Raw genomic sequence first — 19,067 nt, 5'->3', positions numbered from 1 at the left:
GGTAACAGAACTGAAGTCCATGGGCAGAGGGCTAAATCAACCCCATCATTTGTAGACTAAACCTGCTGATATTACCAAAGTGTTTATTTTAAGGAGAAAGTTTGGACTCTAAGGAAAGACATCTACAACATGAAAGTGATTGAAATAACACAATAAATAAGTCATACAAGGTTTGACAGAGATTGAATGAAACTATAAATGTGTTGAAACCATCAGTGTGTTACTCTGAGAGGATGGTGGAAGAACAGTGTATGACCTGACCTAGAGCTGGGCGATAGAACGATAACGATATGTATCGCGATATAACTTTTACTCGATAGAGAAATTAAGCTATCGCGATAGACCTCGCCGCTCTTGTCCTCTTAAAAAAAAAAAAAAAAAAAAGGTCAGCCAATCCAAATTAAGTAGCGCAGAGCCGAACCAATCACAGCCGCAGCGTCACGTTGCGTGACTTGTTACGTACAGCACAAGTGCCAAGCCGCACGTGTGTTTGTTTGGGAAGCAGCCAGCGGGTAATGGAGCCAGCACGTAATGGAGGAAATGAGTGTGCCGACTAGAAAAATCAACCGAGCGTGACCGAAGAGAAAACAGATGATGGTTCCAATGCCGGAGAGATTGTCGAACGGAAGAGCCAAAGAAGTTCTGTAGTGTGAAGGTATTTCGGCTATTTCAAGTCTGACAAAAAACAGAGTAGCGTGCACTGTAAATTGTGCCAAAAGCAAGTCTGGAAATACAATAAACTGGTGCATGCGTCACACTGTGCGCCACGTTATTGTTTCGGTGAAATGGATTTCTACAATACTGTTACTGTTAATTCTACTCTCTGCAGTGTTTAAATGCTTACATACACACACAGTTACTGTCCCTCCACACATACGACTCGGTTCTGCTTCTATGCCCCGACTCTTCTATGCCCCAGCTTTGTTTACTTTTTCCCACCGAGGCTTCTAGACTTCTGATTGGCCAACATTTCTGCACGGTTAGGAATCTAGCGCCACCTGCTGCTTTGGCATGTTCATAGCAGCGTTTTCCTTCATTTCTGCCTTTATGTGTGGACGGGATTATTTTTTAAAACGAAAACGGAAAATCTCCGTTTTCAAAAATACCCGTGTACGTGTGGACGTAGCCTCAGTCTCTGACTGGAAGCGCTAATTCGTCATTCGGCTTTTGTCAGACTAAAGTAACTGTTAAAACTGTTTGAAAAGCTCAGCTATACAACAAGGAGAGATTGAGAATTTCCTTTTAGTTCTCAGTTTATTTGATATTGACAAAAGTTAGTCAGTTTTGTCTGATCTTCTGTAAAACAAACTAAGATTTATTTTTAGAATTAATATTTTGTTTCTAAGTGGAATTGACAATTTAGTCTGTTTCGTTTGTTCTATTTTGAAACTTAAACGCTTTAGCGGCTGCCTTTTGTGTAGTTTGCAATATTTGCCTTTATTTATCTGAAAAAGTCTCATGTTCCTTAAGTACATCTACCCTGTTGAACTTATTATGGGAAATAAATATTTAAATAAAAACAAGCTGCTGATTATTTCACATTTTACTTGTGAGCAACGGCACATTTAAATCTTACAAATATAGTTATTTGGCTTATATCGTGATAGATATCGTTATCGCCTGAAATGAAAAAAACATATCGTGATATGAAAAAATCTCATATCGCCCAGCTCTAACCTGACCTGTGTGTTTAATAATAACAATGAACAGCGATGTAACTGATGACTGGATACTGAAGATGACAGCGTCGTTAGATCTGAGCGCGGCGTTTGATTCAACTCCTATGACTCTGCTCGGCGCGTCGATTAACCAAAGCCTGGTCGATCATTAACGCGAGCAGGCGGAAACAAATCACGGACTGTTTTTCCGGAAAGTAGCGGACCTCCTCCTCCGCAGGTCTGCTACCCTCTGCCGTCCTCCGCTCAGAGAGGAGCGGAACCCCCTGACACCTCCCCCCCTGACACCTCCTCCCCTGACACCTCCTCCCCTGACACCTCCTCACCTTCCATCCTCTCGCCTTCGCACCTCTCCGTTTCCTTTGAGCGCGCGCCGTCTCTCTCACCTGTTGATGTACTGCAGCTCACGAACTCGATCGACACACACACAGGACATCCGCTTTCTGCTCTACAAAATAAAAGCATTCCGGTTTTTCAGAATAAAAGCGGCTCACCGGTCTGACTTTCAGCGTGCTGTCACTGAGCGCATCAAGGCATCAACGAGGACTCACACAGAGGACCACCAAACACCTGCAAACACCTGAGTGATGACGTTCACCATAGATCGGCTTCACTGCTTCCTGTCTGTTAGAAACACCTCCGTGAAGTAAAGCATTAATTCAAATAAGGATTAAAAGACATGAAAACACTTTAAAGACAATAAATATATGAAATAAGTTTTAAACTGATACCTTTGGTTGGATTTCTGGGGAAATATTATCCAGTGTATCTGTCATCTGACCTCCAAAGGTACCTCCACATGTTCTCATGTGCTTCAAACCAGTTTCAGATCACAGCATGTCTTTCTGTCTGTCCTCAAAACGTGAGGAGGAGGAGGCTGATGAAGGCTTTAATTAACACACAGGCTCAGTTTGGCCTCACAGGAAGTAGTCTACATGTTTCTGTCCATGTTTGCTATGTAACACAGAGAAGGTTTCAATGTGAAGGCTGCGGATCGCGCTCAGTGTTTTCATCAGAGACAAAGGTTTATTATCGGTAAAAGCACAGACTTACACGCTCCTCCTGTTAGTCTTTGATTTTATTACTCAGATAATTATTATTGGAAGAAGACAGGAGAAGAGGGCTTATTATAAATAAACATGAAATGAGTTTTAGGCTCAAACTGGAGACCAAACAAAGATAAGCAGGCTCCTGTCTCTGCTCTCCTCTCGTGGTGGCACAGTGATGACAAGCTGCTTTTAAATAAATCAGGAAATGTGGATTATTAAATATTAGGTCTCTCTCTTCCAAGTCTCTGTTAGTGCATGACTTAATAATTGATCAACAAATTGATTTACTGAAACCTGGTTACAGCAGGATGATTATGTTGTTTAAATGAATCAAAAATCCGTCTGATTTCTCAGACTTTTTATCTGATTTAGTTCTGAGCTCAGATAAAATAATTATTGTGGGTGATTTTAACATCCATGTAGATGCTAAAAATGACAGCCTCAACATGGCATTTAATCTGTTATTAGACTCAATTGGCTTCTCTCAAAATGTAAAAGAACCCACCCACCACTTTAATCACACTCTAGATCTTGTTTTAACATATGACATAGAAACTGAACATTTAACAGTGTTTCCTGAAAACCCTCTCCTGTCTGATCATTTCCTGATAACATTTACATTTACAATAATTGATTACACAGCAGTGGAGAGTAGACTTTATCAAAGTAGATGTCTTTCTGAAAGCGCTGTAACTAAGTTTAAGATAACATAATCCATTAACATAATCCACCCACTGTTATCATCTTCAATGCCCTGTACCAACATAGAGCAGAGCAGCTATCTGAACACTATCCCAACAGAGGTCGATTATCTTGTTAATAATTTCACTTCCTCACTACGTACGACTCTGGATACTGTAGCTCCAGTGAAAACTAAGGTCTCAAATCAGAAGTACCTGACTCCGTGGTATAATTCTCAAACATGTACCCTAAAGCAGATGACTCGTAATCTGGAGAGGAAATGGCGTGTCACATATTTAGAGGATCATCATTTAGCCTGGAGAAATATTTTGTTGCTTTATAAGAAAGCCCTCCACAATGCCAGAACATCTTACTATTCGTCACTGATTGAAGTAAATAAGAACAACCCCAGGTTTCTCTTCAGCACTGTAGCCAGGCTGACAAACAGTCAGAGCTCCGTTAAGCCAACCATCCTTTTAACGTTAACTAGTAATGACTTCATGAACTTCTTCACAAATAAAATTTTTATCATTAGAGAAAAAAATACCAGTAATCATCCCACAGATGTAATATTATCTACAGCTACTCTTAGTACCATTGATGTTAAGTTAGACTCTTTTTCTCCAATTGATCCGGATCTCAGCTGACCCTTCTCACCCTGGACACAGTCTGTTTGACCTGCTCCCCTCAGGCAGGAGGCTCCGGTCCATTCGCACCAGAACCTCTCGCCACAAGAACAGTTTCTTCCCCTCTGCTGTTGGACACATGAACAATAACCACATGACTGTCCCCGCCACTAACACATGACCCTACGCTGTGTCACTGCATCATTTCATGTCTGGCACTGATCACCACCTGCACTCATGTATATATCTTTCTACGTAGCACTCATAATTCTTATTCTCATGTATATATGTTTGGCACTGATCACCACCTGCACTCATGTATATATCTTTCTACGTAGCACTCATAATTCTTATTCTCATGTATATATCTCATGTATATCTCATGCACATATCTTTCTTTCTACATAGCACTTTAATTCTTATTGTCTGCACTGAAGCACCGCAGCAATTTCCTAATGTTGTAAACCTCAACATCTGGCAATAAACCCATTCTGATTCTGATTCTGATTCTGATTTCTGAGTTAACTTCCATAATTACTTCCTCCAAACCATCAACGTGTCTTTTAGACCCCATTCCTACAAAACTGCTCAAAGAAGTCCTGCCATTAATTAATGCTTCAGTCTTAAATATGATTAATCTGTCTCAGGCAGGACTCAGAATTGTGCCATTAAAGGGAGGTTTATTTACAACACCAGGTGACATATATACATATGTACTGTGACGAAGGGACTGGGACTCCACACTCAGAAAAATTAGGGTTCTTACATGGTTCTTCTGATGTCTCTATGGTTCTTTAAAGAACCATCATACGTCAAAGAACCTTTTTATTTTGAAGATGGTTCTTCAGCTATTACAAATGGTTCTTTAAAGAACAAAAGGTTCTTCATCCTTAGCTATCTGAGTTTGTTGGTGTAAAATGGCATAAATAATATTCACTTTAATGAGGGTGTGAATTATACTGTGTGTTTTGTTTGTGTGCGGAGGGGGGGGGGGGGGGGGGGCAGATGGTGGGATACTGAATATTCAAATTAAAGTTAGAAACACTTGCTCAAAAATATTCTGGTGGCAGGGGTGGGGGCCAAAGCCTGAAGACCCCCAGCACCCACCCTGCAAACCCACTGATCACAAATAATGTGGTAACAGAATATAAAATTTATTATTAAGCCGTTTATGAATATGGTGAATTTATAAATTAACAATCTAAACAATCCATTCGGGGGATATTAGACAGATTCAGATACTGATCTATATCAGATCTCTCTCGCGCGCGCGCTCTCTCTCTCTCGCTCTCTCTCTCTCTCTCTCTCTACATATATATATATATATATATATATATATATATATATATATATATATATATATATATACACAACATATATCATAATGATAATACTAGTTACTGTGAGCTTTACAAGCTACCCAGCAGTATGTAAAGTCAAATTATAAAATAATATAAGTAAATAATAATTGCACATGTGATCTGAGTACTTGTTTATCACTGCGCAATTTATTATTATATGTGCCAAGCCAAATAAATGACAGGGAGAGAGAGAGACATGGAGAGTGAGAGAGACGTTAGAACACGTAGTACAACCAAAGGGAGGGGGGGGGCAACTGTAGGGATGCGCATGCGCACACAGATCGCGCGAGCCTTGAACTTTCTAACGGAAAGAAAACTTTCTCTCGGACGTTGCCAGTGGATAACAGTCTTCAGTACCTGCTGGTCTTTAAAGGATTCTGGATTCCTGGACTGTTGGAAAAGGTAAAACATTTTCATAAAACCTTTTTATTGTTTTGTTTTTGTTACTCGTCATTGTAGCTTGCTGTTAATGTTGTGCTAACAGTAATGGTTAGATACGTTAGCCTTTGACGTTAACGCAGTTTAGTATCTGGTATAAAGAACTGTTTTCCTAACAAAACCACTGTTACAATTAAGTGAAGGTGCTCCCAAATAATTTGGCCTGTAAAATATGTGGCTATATTGCGTGCTGCGTACATAAACTAATGTCAGCTAGACAGATATTAAAATCAATAATATGGTTAAAGTCACCAAAATGGCGCCTGAAGCCTGTTGTGTGAGCTCTGTGTCTGGTCTAGAAACTCAGAAATTCAGTAGCCTGTACTTTGAATTGTGGAGTAGCTGTATAAAATACAGCAATGCTTAAGTGTTTTGAATAAATAGAAATGTGACACATGAGAAGTTGTGTCTTTGACTGTTACTGTAGAACTTATTTTCAGAGTAGTTGACAAATTATGCTCCAGTCATTTGATGTTACCAAGATAATGTCCGTTTTTATTATAGTTAAAAAAAAATTATGTACATTTCATTTATCCAACATCATATATTAGGCAAAAAAGAGGTCATTATACTAACAAGACCAGATAATCCAAAGCATAAAATTATCAATATTTATCTGAAGAAGGCTTAAAAGTTAGACTAAACGGTGGTATAGTGGTTAGCGCTGCTGCCTCACAGCTAGAAAGACTCTGTTCAATTCCCAGGGTCAACCGGGTGCCTTTTTGTGTGGAGTTTGCATGTTCTCCCTGTTTCTGTGTGGGTTTCCACCCACAATCCAAACATACATATCTGAATGACGACCCTGCCATGGACTGGCAACCTGTCCAGGGTCTACCCCGCCTAAAAAAAACAGCTGGGATAGGCTCCAGCACCCCTCCGATCCTTATGATGATAAAGCGGCTTGGAAAATGAATGAACAAAAAATAAATAAATAAGTTTTTGATGTCACAGAATAAAACAATGTAATGGAATTTTGTTTTGTTTTAACAGATCATGGCTCAGCAGTGGACTGTTGGAGAAGTATCTCTTTGGCTTGGGGAAAATGAATTGGCAGATTATCAACAGGTCTTTGTAGGTGAGCATTTCTATGGATGTGCCATATCAGTGTCCACAGTGCTCCACAAGAAAACCAACATATGAAAAACTGCTGAAACATCAACAGATATACCATGAAAGTGAATGTGGATTCTTCATTGTCTGCGGACTAGAAGACTGTCCCAGAAAGTTTTTGTCTGTGAAATCTTTGAAAAATCACATAAGGAAGAAACATAAATATCAGAAACAAGGATTAGAGTCTGCCCCAGACTGTGACCCTGTCATCCAGGAAACTGTTGAATTTCCCAGATCATCTGAACGAACTCTGAGTGAACTTGTAGAGAACTTTACAGAGACTGTGAGAAAACAACTGGCATTGTTTTCCTTGAATCTTCAAGAGAAAAGTATTGTAAATAGAAAAGTTCAAACATTTGTTCTTAGTGAAGTAGAGTCACTTTTCAAGTATTTTATTGAAAACTATAGGGAGATATTTTCTAAATGTTTGCAGACTCTTAATTTTGATATATCAAGTTTTCATTATATTGATGACAATAGTTTGGTAGAACATTGCTTCAGTGCAGTCAGCAACGCATATCAACTAGACAGATACTGTGTTGAGAAATTAAACTTGATTGAACCTGTTGAATGTATCCTGGGAATAGATCCTTTTACTGGGAAACAGGACACTTTTCAGTATATTCCACTTCTAAAAGTCTTAGAATTAATATGTAATGATCCTAACATTTTAAGACAAATTTTTAGGCCAGAATCCCGTGCTCCTGAAACCTTAACAGATTTTAGTGATGGGAAAATTTACAAAGAAAGTGATTTTTTTAACACAGACAACCCACATTTGAGAATTCAGTTGTACAGTGATGAATTTGAAGTTTCTAATCCATTAGGATCAAAGAAACGTCTACATAAAGTGTCTGCATTTTATTTTACTTTGGGAAATATTCCACCAAAAGACAGATCTGTTTTAAGACATATTCATCTGTTGATACTTGTCAAACATAGATTGGTGAAAACATATGGATTTGAGAAAATATTAGAACCATTAATTTGTGACCTACAGGTTTTGCAAGAACGTGGATTACGATTAAAATTTGAAGACAGACAGTACTGCATCAAAGGTGGTCTGGCCACAATATCTGCAGACAACTTAACCTCTCACACACTTGCAGGTTTTAGCTGCTCATTCAGTAATGGTAGAATATGCAGGTTTTGTATGTGTCATTACAAGGACCTGTCTAGGATCATTAGTGAGGGAGATTGTGTTCTTAGAACAAAGACTGTTCATGCATACCATCTGCAATGTGTTGAAGATGACCCCCACTGTAGGTCAGTGTATGGTGTAACTGGCCCATGTGCCTTCAACAAGCTGTCATATTTTGATACCACAAATGCATTCCCACCTGATTTAATGCATGATTTTCTTGAGGGGGTCATTCCTCTTGTTTTGAAGTCTGTTGTAAAAGCCTTGCACGAGGACAAAACCGTTACTATCCAAGAGGTGAATGACAGCATAAGGACTTTTAGTTTTGGACAGAATGACTGCACCTCCAAACCTGCTCTAATATCTGAGAAGGTAGCACTGGATGGAAATATCTCTGGAACTGCTGTTGAGAAATGGACATTATTTAGGACTCTGCCTTTCCTCATAGGCTCCAGGATTGAAAAGGGTAACAAGTTTTGGCAGCTTTATCTTTTGGTTCGAGAAATAGGAGAGATTATTCTTGCTCCAACCATCAGCACTGACTGGATTAGTAATCTACATGAACTGATCACTTACTTTTTGACAGATTTCATCAATCTGTTTCCTGGTGTGTTTACACCCAAGCTGCATTTTCTGCTACATTATCCTCAGCTCATCCTTGATTATGGGTCACTCCGCTCTCATTGGTGCATGAGGTTTGAAGCCAGACATCAATATTTCAAGACAGTAGCAAGAATCACCAATAACTATATTAACATTTGTCAGACTTTGGCAAAGAGGAATCAGCTTCGTCAATGCTGGGAGTGGCAGCCTGAACGGATCATCAGGAGCGATCATACACAAGCAGCAGTTAATAACTTATCACTTCAAGAACTTCCAGTGAACTTGCAGATTTGTTTGCAAAACTTGGAGACAGCCGTTACTGTGGATGAGAAACTCTGGACAAGTAAATGCATCATTTTAAACTCTGTAAAATATGCAGTTGGAGATTTCTTCATTTTGGAACTTGTGCATGCAGAGCAAATTCCACTGTTTGTGAAAATAGTCCTGATTGTGTATATCAGGGCCAACTGGTTTCTTGTTGGAAGACTTTTCACAACACTGGAGTTTATAAGACACCTTCAATCATACCACATCAGAGAGACTGATGATCTGTTGATATTCAAGCCTGGGGATGAGGTAGACTTTCATGCTTTGGACGCATACAGATGTGATGGTCAAGACTTCATTACACTGATCCACCGACCTTTTAAGGCAGTCCATACCAAAGTTAGGTAAGATACATCCTAAACCATGACTTTTTAGTTAGGAGTTGTCAACCACTGTTAAAATGATTTTAACCACTTTTTGGCTATTCCACAGGTCTGTCATCATCTATAGTCACTAATGAACTCATAGCTGTTTTTTTAGTAATGTTTTATAATATTTTTAATCTTTATCTTTGACATGCTCATTTCTGTTTTGATCGTGTCTTATTGTTTTTCTGTGCCACAGACAATGAAATCGATGGATCGACACTTCTGCAGATGACTGAAAGAATGAGTGAGCGTCTTTTTCCAAAAGTGAAAGACCAAGTGAAATTTTTGTCTGCTGTAGAGAAGCTGAAAGAGTGAGTCTTAAGTTGACTGGTTGATTCACTGAATTGTACATTCATACAATCCAGTGTTTCCCCTCCCCTAGGTTTATGGTGTTGGAGGGTGGGGGGCAAGGGGTTGACGCAAGCCCTGTTCTGTTTCTCCAGCGTTGATGTGCATCACACACCCATTTACTTTCAAATTGAAATGTCACAGCCACTCTTACTCTCTGTTATGATTCTGTTTCTGTAGTTCAGCAGCTGTTATTGTACGTTTTAAATATGCGGATATTCCTGATGCAGGACACAAGGACACGCATATTCATGTCTTGTAACAAACTCTAAAAATACTTCTTACTTCTTCTTGCAGTGGAAGGCAACACAAAGAAAAGCATACTGTGTCAGCACTCCAACCTATGTTTAACTGCAAAGTGCAGTTTCCTCCAGCTGTGCTCACTGCGTTGACCAATAAAGATGCAGCACTAAAGTCACCCACCAAGAACAGACTCAAAAACATGCTTATTCAAGCACTGTTTGACCACTTGAGTAATGAGACAATGTAAGTCTATATATAATTAAGATTTGATTCATTTAAAATACAGTATGTACATCAGAATTTAAGTTCATCATTCAAAATTTGCAGGTATCCCTCTCATGTGCAGTATGTAGACCTTCTGAGGACTGTCCTTCTGAGTTTTCCTTTTTTGAAGGAGAGTTATGGCTCTGGATATGTAAGTATTCCTGAAAAGCAAACATTGATACAATTGTCCAACAAATTGTCTTTGAATTGCCCAATTATTGGCTAATGAGTGTAACATGCTAACATTTTCATTGCTACATATTCAGAGGTTATCTGTTCCCTTGTGGCCACTACAATACAAGTATTAGTATTGTGATTTTTGAGGCAGATGTCGTGCAGTATGGTCAAACAATAAATAAAATATCAATTGCTCTTTTAAATTAATTGTTTCATTTCTCTGTGAATTCTCAAGTGAATGGTGTGAAATTCAGCATTATATTAGCTCTGTTTGCCTTTGTATCAGGATAGTGTAGTTTTTGTATTTAAAAAATTAAATTTGAAAATAGGGCAGGGATAGCTCAGTAGGTAGTGTGGTTATCCCATGATCGGAAGGTCGGGGGTTTGAATCAACTGAACGGCTACCCTGAGGTACCCTTGAGCAAGGTACCGTCCCTACACACTGAGTGAATGGGTTAAATGCAAAGAGAGAAATTTCCCTGTGGGGATCAATAAAGTATACATTATTATTAAAAGGTAGAGGTATTAACATATAGACTGAAAGATCATGACGAGTATGCTTGTAGGACATATTGCCATTAATACTTTATCTACCTTTTATAGTGTATTTAGCCAATCTAAAGTGCTCCAAACCTTTATATCATGTGTTCGATCAACTCCTAAGAGTTAAAGAAGAGATCTGTAAATAGGAACTAATTAGGTTATGACATGATTACAGCAAACCTACCAGCTTTATGTCACTCAAAGTTTTCTGGTAAATGTCTTGCATAAAGGGAGGACCTAGTTGCACCTATTTATGAATAATTAGTTACATTTTTATCGTTTGTAGGATGCTCTGCATGAGTCTCTCAGGAACAAGTTTAAAAAGGAAAGAAGACCACTAGTAGACGTAGAGGAAATTGAAAAAATGAGACAGAAATACTCAGTTCCAAATTCAGGAAGAAAAAGATCATCAGATATCCAGCCCTGTATCCTTTTGAAAAAAACCAAGGCAAGTTAAATATGCTCAATGTTTGTTTGCCATTTTAAATTGTACATAAAAGTTAAAAGTATTGTTTGTTTGTTTTTTCTCTCAATATTTGCTAAACTTTTTAATAACCAGGATATCAATCCTCTTGACGATGGGGAGGATGAAAGGAGCACCGACCAACATGTATCAGTGATTAAGCAAGAGTGCCAAAAAACTAGGCCAAATGTGGATGTCATTCAAACGCACCTCAGGAAAATACAGAAGTACAGAACACACTACATTCTTCAGCATACTACTGAAGAGGTTCTACGAGAATTCCCATGTCTCACTATCCCTGTTGTGGTGAGTGTTTTATCAAAAACTGCAGCAAAAAACAACAATAACAATAGTGCACAGCAAAAACATGAATATGTACTGATGTGCTGCACATTTATACAGACTTCTAATAATCATGTACCTACAGGACAGGCAAAGTGACTGACTCAGCAGATTTCATGAGTAATAAAAGTACACTAACAGAACACTAACAGAAATTGCCACATTGACTATGTCTTTCTCTTTGGTTTTATTTTCATGCTACAGGATAATTTTGGACTAATCTGATGCCAATGATAGTTTTTTGGGAAGAATAGTCTAAACATCCCTTTTGCACAGCAATGTGTACTTGAGAATTAAACTAAACAAATGCAAAATTATAATTTCTTCTCTAATGATAATTGATGTGTGAAATAATGATTGTTCTGGTTTGCTATATAATGGTATATATTATGGTACAAAGCTAATATGTATATGTTTATCCTTTATTTTAGCTTCTTGAAGAGGCTTCCATGTTACTTAAAACTGATGTGGACAAAAAAGTAATCCGAGGATTCAGTAAGTTGGCAGCGAAGCTTGTGTCAATAGCCCCAAACAGCAACCTTAAAAGCCTCTGCTTAAAATCTGTTGATGAGAGCCAGACAGACACTGAAAGAAAAGGTGAGGGCACTTGGCAATAATGAGCAAAAACAATTTTAACTCCTATCTCAGATACCACTTTTTAAGGTTTCACATACAGCACATTAGTAAACACAGTGTCCCTTACAACAGCGGTCCCCAACCCCCGGGCCTCGGACTGGTACCGGTCCGTGAGTCGTTTGGTACCGGGCCGCGAGAGTTGAGGCTCAGGTGTGAAATGTATAGTTTTTCAGGGTTTTTATCGGTTTTCAGCGTTATTTTGTTATCGTTTTTATCGTTTACTCTGTTTTCCTGGGTCTTTTCACGTGTGTTATGAATAAATTTTCTTTTTTTCGGTACCGGTACTAGTTTTATTTTGTTGTATTTATCCGCGACACCTTAAAGGCCAGTCCATGAAAATATTGTCAGGCATAAACCGGTCCGTGGCGCAAAAAAGGTTGGGGACCGCTGCTTTACAATATCCACAGACTGACATTTCTCCTGTCTCGTCTCTGCAATGATGTACTTTAAGATTTAACTGATATACCCTCGATGCTATATGTATCTCTATGAAGATTTTCAGTCATTCACACAATGTTTATCCCAAAAAATGTTCAGTGGCAGCTAGACTTGCTCTGCAAGTTCTTTAGGACTCAAATTATTTAAAGCTAGCAACTTACAGAACTGAACAACATTTTGGGGGTTTTGTATAAATGCTTAACATTTACACTGAATTACACTGAAAAGTTAATTAGGTATACATTTACTGCACTAATGCTTATGTTCTGCAAGACATTCAACTCCTGATAAAGGCACTCATATGGCCTTTACTGCTTTGTATTAACAAAATTGGCCAGAAAATATTTACATATTTCTCTTTATTTTTCAGGTCAGATGGTAAACACAGCTGTTCTTCTCCTGCCATCTATTTTCAAAGAAAATGCCTCTCGTCTCTTCGTCATAAATAAGGTAAATTTATATATTTTTTGGTATGGTGAGAGGGGGGGGGGGTCTTGAACAAATCCAGTATTTTACAGGAGTTTTATACTTTCATTGGGACAGCTGTTGTTTATACTTATTTAAACTATACTCCTCATTTCAAGAATTTAATTTCTGTTTCAGGATCCACACAGCCCGATACCTACAATCGTACTCAGCAGCAGTGACGGCAAGCCCTTGAGTGATTCAACTGAGGTCAATGTCCAGATGGATGGACAAAAAATGATTCTGGACAGTGGGGAAATGGACATTTCATTGGCGATGGGTATTGTCTTCTCCCTGTACCATGTCTACAATGTTGCCTATCCAAGTGAACTAAAAAAGACATTTTGCTTTTTGGAGGCATTTGTTCTCAACTTGGGAACTCTGACTACACCTGTACCAGTAGCTGTGCAAAGAGTGGCAAATGCATTAAATATCTCCTAGATTGCCAGCATAGTGCAGGTGAGAGACTGAAATTGTCCCAGTGTGGACTAACGAAGGACCATGAGTCCCACATTAAACTTAACTTACATAACTTAAGGCTGCAGTTAATTGATAATTTAAATAAAAAGATTGTTCTTGAAATAGTCTTACTGAAAATGCAAACATGCTGATAAAAATGTGTTGTTTAATTGTCTGTTATGAAAGTATTGCTATTTCTAATGTAAAAATTGTTGTTTTATCTATAGTATAATATTTATATGTATTTATAGTAAAGATATTTAATTATTACTGTTTAAATGACTTGTATGCTATTATTAGTAGTGGTGTTGTGCTTAGCATTAAAATGCCTTTTTGTCTTTTTCTGTAATACAAAGTGCCAATAAACCATTAATATATGTGCTTGTATTTATTTTACCCTACTCAAATTCAATTTATGATACATTTTATTTTGAAAGATTTAAAATGGTTCTTTAAAGAACCACCCAAAAAAGGTTCTTTAAAATGGTTCTTTTAAAGAACCATTTGAAGGATCTTTTTAAAAATGGTTCTTTGAAGAACCATTTCTTTCAGTGGTTCATTGAAGAACCTTTAAAGGTGCCCCAAAGAACCATTTCTTGATGGTTCTTTGGGGCACCTTTAAAGGTTCTTCAGTGAACCACTGAAAGAAATGGTTCTTCAAAGAACCTTTGTTTGAAAGGTTCTTTGTGGCACCAAAAAAGGTTCTTCTATGGCATCAGTCTAAAGAACCACTTTTTGTTCCAGTTGGCACCTTTATTTTTCTGAGTGCAGGGTAAAAGTACAGGGCAAGGCTAACTCGTTCACACTCCTCTACACACAGTCTGTGACTGACACACTCTCAGTCCAGTCCCACACAGAAACTCACTCATGCTCATCCAAACAGGGCCCAAAGGAAACAGGCAGGGGTCCAGGAAGGTCTGCTGGGGAGGAGCGCCACCCTGCTGGGGGAGGAGTGAAGAGGGAGCAAGAACCACAAAGAGAACACCAGAGAAGACGTGAGGACCATGAGACTATCTCTAATATTCACAGTAAAAAATCTTAGAAATATGGTGTCTAACCAGATTCTTACTCTGGATGGCATTACCTTGGCCTCCAGTAACGCTGTGAGGAACCTTGGAGTCATTTTTGACCAGGACATGTCCTTCAACGCACATATTAAACAAATATGTAAGACTGCGTTCTTCCATTTGCGCAACATCTCTAAAATTAGAAATATCCTGTCTCAGAGTGACGCTGAAAAACTAGTTCATGCATTTATTACTTCCAGGCTGGACGACTGTGTTATGGGAAGGCTGTGTGCAGGCAGGAGTGGTGACATGAAGGTAGTGATGGGACGTTCTGTATCGAGGCTTCGGAGCGTGTGTCGAGTAATGGAGGGGGCGTTTCCGCGAAGCGCGTATCGAGGCTTGCTTCATTTATGGGAGGAGCTGAAAATGATGACGTCCGAAGCCTCGCTGCCCGGCTGTACCACGTGACTGGTTCATGAAGTGGTTCGAACTTTGCCGCGAGATATGACAGCGATATAAACCCCTCAGACTTCATTCAAAAATGTGGGTGTTTGATGGAGAGTTGCGGTTAGTGAGAGTTTGGAGACAGTTTGGAGGTTTATGAGAGTGAGGAAAGTCAGGAGAGAATGGAGCCAGCTAAGAAGAGGAGGATGTCCTCCCCTGTGTGGGAACATTTTGATCTTATTCCTCCCAACAAGGTATGTAAATTTCTACAGAAGATGTATTTTCATGATACTGATGGTGCAATACAATTTATGTTGAGCTGTCTTGACTTTTGTACAAGGTGAAGTGTTTGCTATGTGCCAGGGAGCTGGGATATAACAGCAACACCTCATCCATGCTTAGGCACTACAGAGCTTTGCATGAGAATAAGGGGGACACCGATTGTGGAGCAAGACCAGGTGAGCCATCAAATGCAATGATAATATAGGATGCAGTAATGTTACTAAATGATATAACAATATTATACAACTGTTATAAGTTACGTGTGTGATATTTATATTTGTGCTTTATCTTTATTGTCTTTCCTCAGGAGAACAATCTCAAATAGATGAAGACCTGGTCAGCATGGTGATTGAGGACTCCCAGCCATTTAGCATTGTGGAGGACAAAGGATTCAAAAGATTTGTTAAATCATTAAATCCTAGCTATGTTCTCCCCACTAAAAAGGTCATAAAAGCAGTGAAAATTTTGTTTTTACAGAATAAAATGTGAACAGGCAGGACTGAGGCTCAAAGCCTCAGTGTGTAGCTGTCCATACCTCAACGTTACAAAAGCACAACCACTGTCCACACCCCAACCACACCTCACCTCACAGTAAATGATCATTTCCATTTCAAGCATTTCCAAATAATCATTTCCCATACTGCCACTATAAATATACACAGTATACTGCCATCACTACAATATACATGTTTTACACACTCCTTTTGTTGTTGACATTTACAGGCTGTGTGCAAAATGCCACACTCTTCAAATTCATGCCAGCTATTATTTTTACGTCCAGTAGGTGTCCTGCTAGAGCAAATGAAGCTTCATGAAGCTTCGCGTTGGGGTGAACCAATTGGATGAAAAGCTTCAGTGCTTCATGGGGCTTCATCTGCCCATCACTACATGAAGGACCCAAAATGTAGACTCACAGAAATCAAAGGTGAACTTAAATACAGCTTTAACGCTGAACTCCAAAAAAGTAACAAAACTGAGACTACAAGGTAAACTTTACACAGACAGAACATACAGCAAAATAAGGGTAGATCATGACACGGACAAACTGAAACACAGGGCTTAAATACACAGAGGGAGCAATCAGGGAATTGGTAACAGGAGGGAAACACAGCTGGGGCAAATCAGGCCTAACGAGACACAGGAAGCACAACCAGACGCATTTACATGAGACAAGGACTTTCAAAGTAAAACAGGAAACATAACACAGACTGAACTTACAGACACAGACTCACAGGCAGGCACTACAACAGGGGGAACAGAGACGTGGGACCAGGGAGACACAGAGACATAAACCATAAGATAGAACTCTAAGAAACCAAAGACTACAAATGATAAATAATATAATAAACTCAAAACTCTGGGTCAACGACCCAGGCATCCTAAAAACTCCCTGAAAAGCCTTCAGTTAATCCAAAATGCTGCAGCAAGAGTACTGACAGGGACTAGAAAGAGAGAGCAGATTTCTCCTGTTTTGGCTTCCCTTCATTGGCTTCCTGTTAAATCCAGAATTCAAAATCCTGCTTCTCACATACAAGGTCTTAAATAATCAGGCCCCATCTTATCTTAATGACCTTGTAGTACCATATCACCCTATTAGAGCACTTCGCTCTCGCTCTGCAGGCCTACTTGTTGTTCCTAGAGTATCTAAAAGTAGAATGGGAGGCAGAGCCTTCAGTTTTCAGGCCCCTCTTCTGTGGAACCAGCTTCAGTTTGGATTCAGGAGACAGACACTATCTCTACTTTCAAGATTAGGCTTCAAACTTTCCTTTTTGCTAAAGCATATAGTTAGGGCTGGACCAGGTGACCCTGAATCCTCCCTTAGTTATGCTGCAGTAGGTGTAGGCTGCTGGGGATTCCCATGATGCACTGGGTGATTGATTGAAGCAATAATTCTGAGTACAACACAGCTGAAACATAAATTTCAAATGTTTATGTTTTCCAATAACCAATCATTAAGGAAAACGAGTCTGTTATAAACTAAGAATCTGCACAGACACATGTGTTATTACACCACACCTCATCCTCTTATCAACGTGTGTAAACAAACATAAAAATGTATGATTGTGTTATAAAGTTCAAACCGTTCAGCTCAGACCTGACCTTAAAACACACACACACACACACACACACACACACACACACACACACACACACACACACACACACACACACACACACACACACACACACACAATAACATAAGATAATCTTAGAGTTTATTTATTCTAAAAGTTGGTATTTCCTTTACTGAATACATGAAATAAAATAAAATATAATTTTAATCAATAAGTCACTAAACTGGAAGCACTGCAACAGAACTCTCTTAGATCTAATAGAAACAAAGTAAAGTCACACTCAGCAATAGCAGGCAGCAGGCAGCAGGGGGCAGCACAGGCTCACAGCTCTGAAGCTGAATCAGTGTGAAGTCTGCAGCTCTGAAGCACATGACACACTCACATACTAACTTTTAACCTTTACCCAGACACAGCACACTTAAAAAAAAAGCTTTATTTGACAAAAGGACAAGAGCAGAAAGTTTGATAGTGTCAGTATAGTTGTGCATTTCCATCATGACAGTGAGGACATGGAAGATAGAGACGAGTTTATGCTGCTGTCCTGATGTGGTCCAGATAAGACGTCGTTCCAAAACCCCTGAGAGTCACGTTTTATAGCAGTTTTAAGGACACCTTTGGTAGGACACACCTGTGGACACGTTTAAAGGACACGTCCTTCTTCCAGTTAATAGCAGAGATGAGGTGATTCCAACAGAAGACTGTATATGGTTAGGAACAGGATGGTCCAGGAACAGAGCTCTGACCGCTTCACCTACAGCAGAGCAGGAGGGTGGTGCTCATCCAGTCTGGGCCCGTGATGAAACACTGATTTTAGATGAGACACACCGAAGACATGTTCCCATGAGTTACAGGAAGGTGACGGGGTGTTCTTTAATTTTCAATAATTAAACACATAACGGTCTATAACAGTCTATCACAAGGAGTGTTTCAGAACCAGGAGTCACAGAATTGTGATTTTTTCTTGTTGTTCCAGAAGAAATCGTGATGATGGGAGGAGTTATGATTTACATGAGCGACCAGAATAAGAAGACCTGATGATGAAAACCTGAAAGCTTAAAATACATTTTGTCAACATCATAATTACAGACAAGAAATTAATTTAAACCTGCGATTTTAGAAAGGATACGAAGAGGATGACATCACACATACTTGTAGGAAGCTCAATAATTGTTGAATCCAGCCAACCTTAAATGTGAAATGAACAGTGGGAGGAAGCCGGAGTACCCAGAGGGAACCCATGCAAACACCAAACACGGGGAGAACATGCAAACTCCACACAGAAAGACCCCGGCCTGATGGTGGAATTGAACTCAGGACCTTCTTGCTTTGTGGCAACAGTGCCAACCACCGTGCCACCATACTGCTTGTACCAAAGCATGAAATCTCATTCTTAACAGGAACAATAATATCTGAACAATATTTAATTTGCATTAATTCACATTTATTGGTGTTAAGAAGGAGACCTGATGCTGTTGAAAGTACATGAATGGTTTTAATTGCT

At 39.2% G+C, this 19,067-nt stretch overlaps 1 protein-coding gene across 1 annotated transcript; it reads left to right on the top strand.

Moving 5' to 3' along the window:
* The first annotated feature begins 6,824 nt into the window (after window positions 1-6,824).
* LOC146638351 (sterile alpha motif domain-containing protein 3-like) lies at window positions 6,825-13,740 on the top strand. Its single transcript, XM_085367880.1, has 9 exons — window positions 6,825-6,906; window positions 9,577-9,691; window positions 10,026-10,214; window positions 10,299-10,386; window positions 11,242-11,403; window positions 11,515-11,724; window positions 12,192-12,357; window positions 13,205-13,284; window positions 13,438-13,740. The coding sequence occupies exons 1-9, from the start codon at window positions 6,825-6,827 to the stop codon at window positions 13,738-13,740; spliced, it is 1,395 nt and encodes a 464-aa protein (XP_085224006.1).
* The last annotated feature ends 5,327 nt before the right edge of the window (window positions 13,741-19,067 follow it).

This window comes from Diplotaxodon limnothrissa, linkage group LG2, assembly GCF_057381915.1.
Source record: "Diplotaxodon limnothrissa isolate DT_005_m linkage group LG2, D_limnothrissa_male_GT1.1, whole genome shotgun sequence".
NCBI lineage: Eukaryota > Metazoa > Chordata > Actinopteri > Cichliformes > Cichlidae > Diplotaxodon > Diplotaxodon limnothrissa.
Note: the sequence above shows the minus strand (reverse complement) of the source record. Positions and strands in the feature narration are given on the sequence as shown.

Excerpts from the sequence above, each read along its gene's own strand:
- LOC146638351 (XM_085367880.1), top strand. The coding sequence starts at position 6,825 with ATGGCTCAGCAGTGGACTGTTGGAGAAGTATCTCTTTGGCTTGGGGAA. Across the intron at positions 10,387-11,241 it reads AGAGTTATGGCTCTGGATAT|GATGCTCTGCATGAGTCTCT; the intron begins GTAAGTATTCCT and ends TATCGTTTGTAG. Across the intron at positions 12,358-13,204 it reads GACAGACACTGAAAGAAAAG|GTCAGATGGTAAACACAGCT; the intron begins GTGAGGGCACTT and ends TTTATTTTTCAG.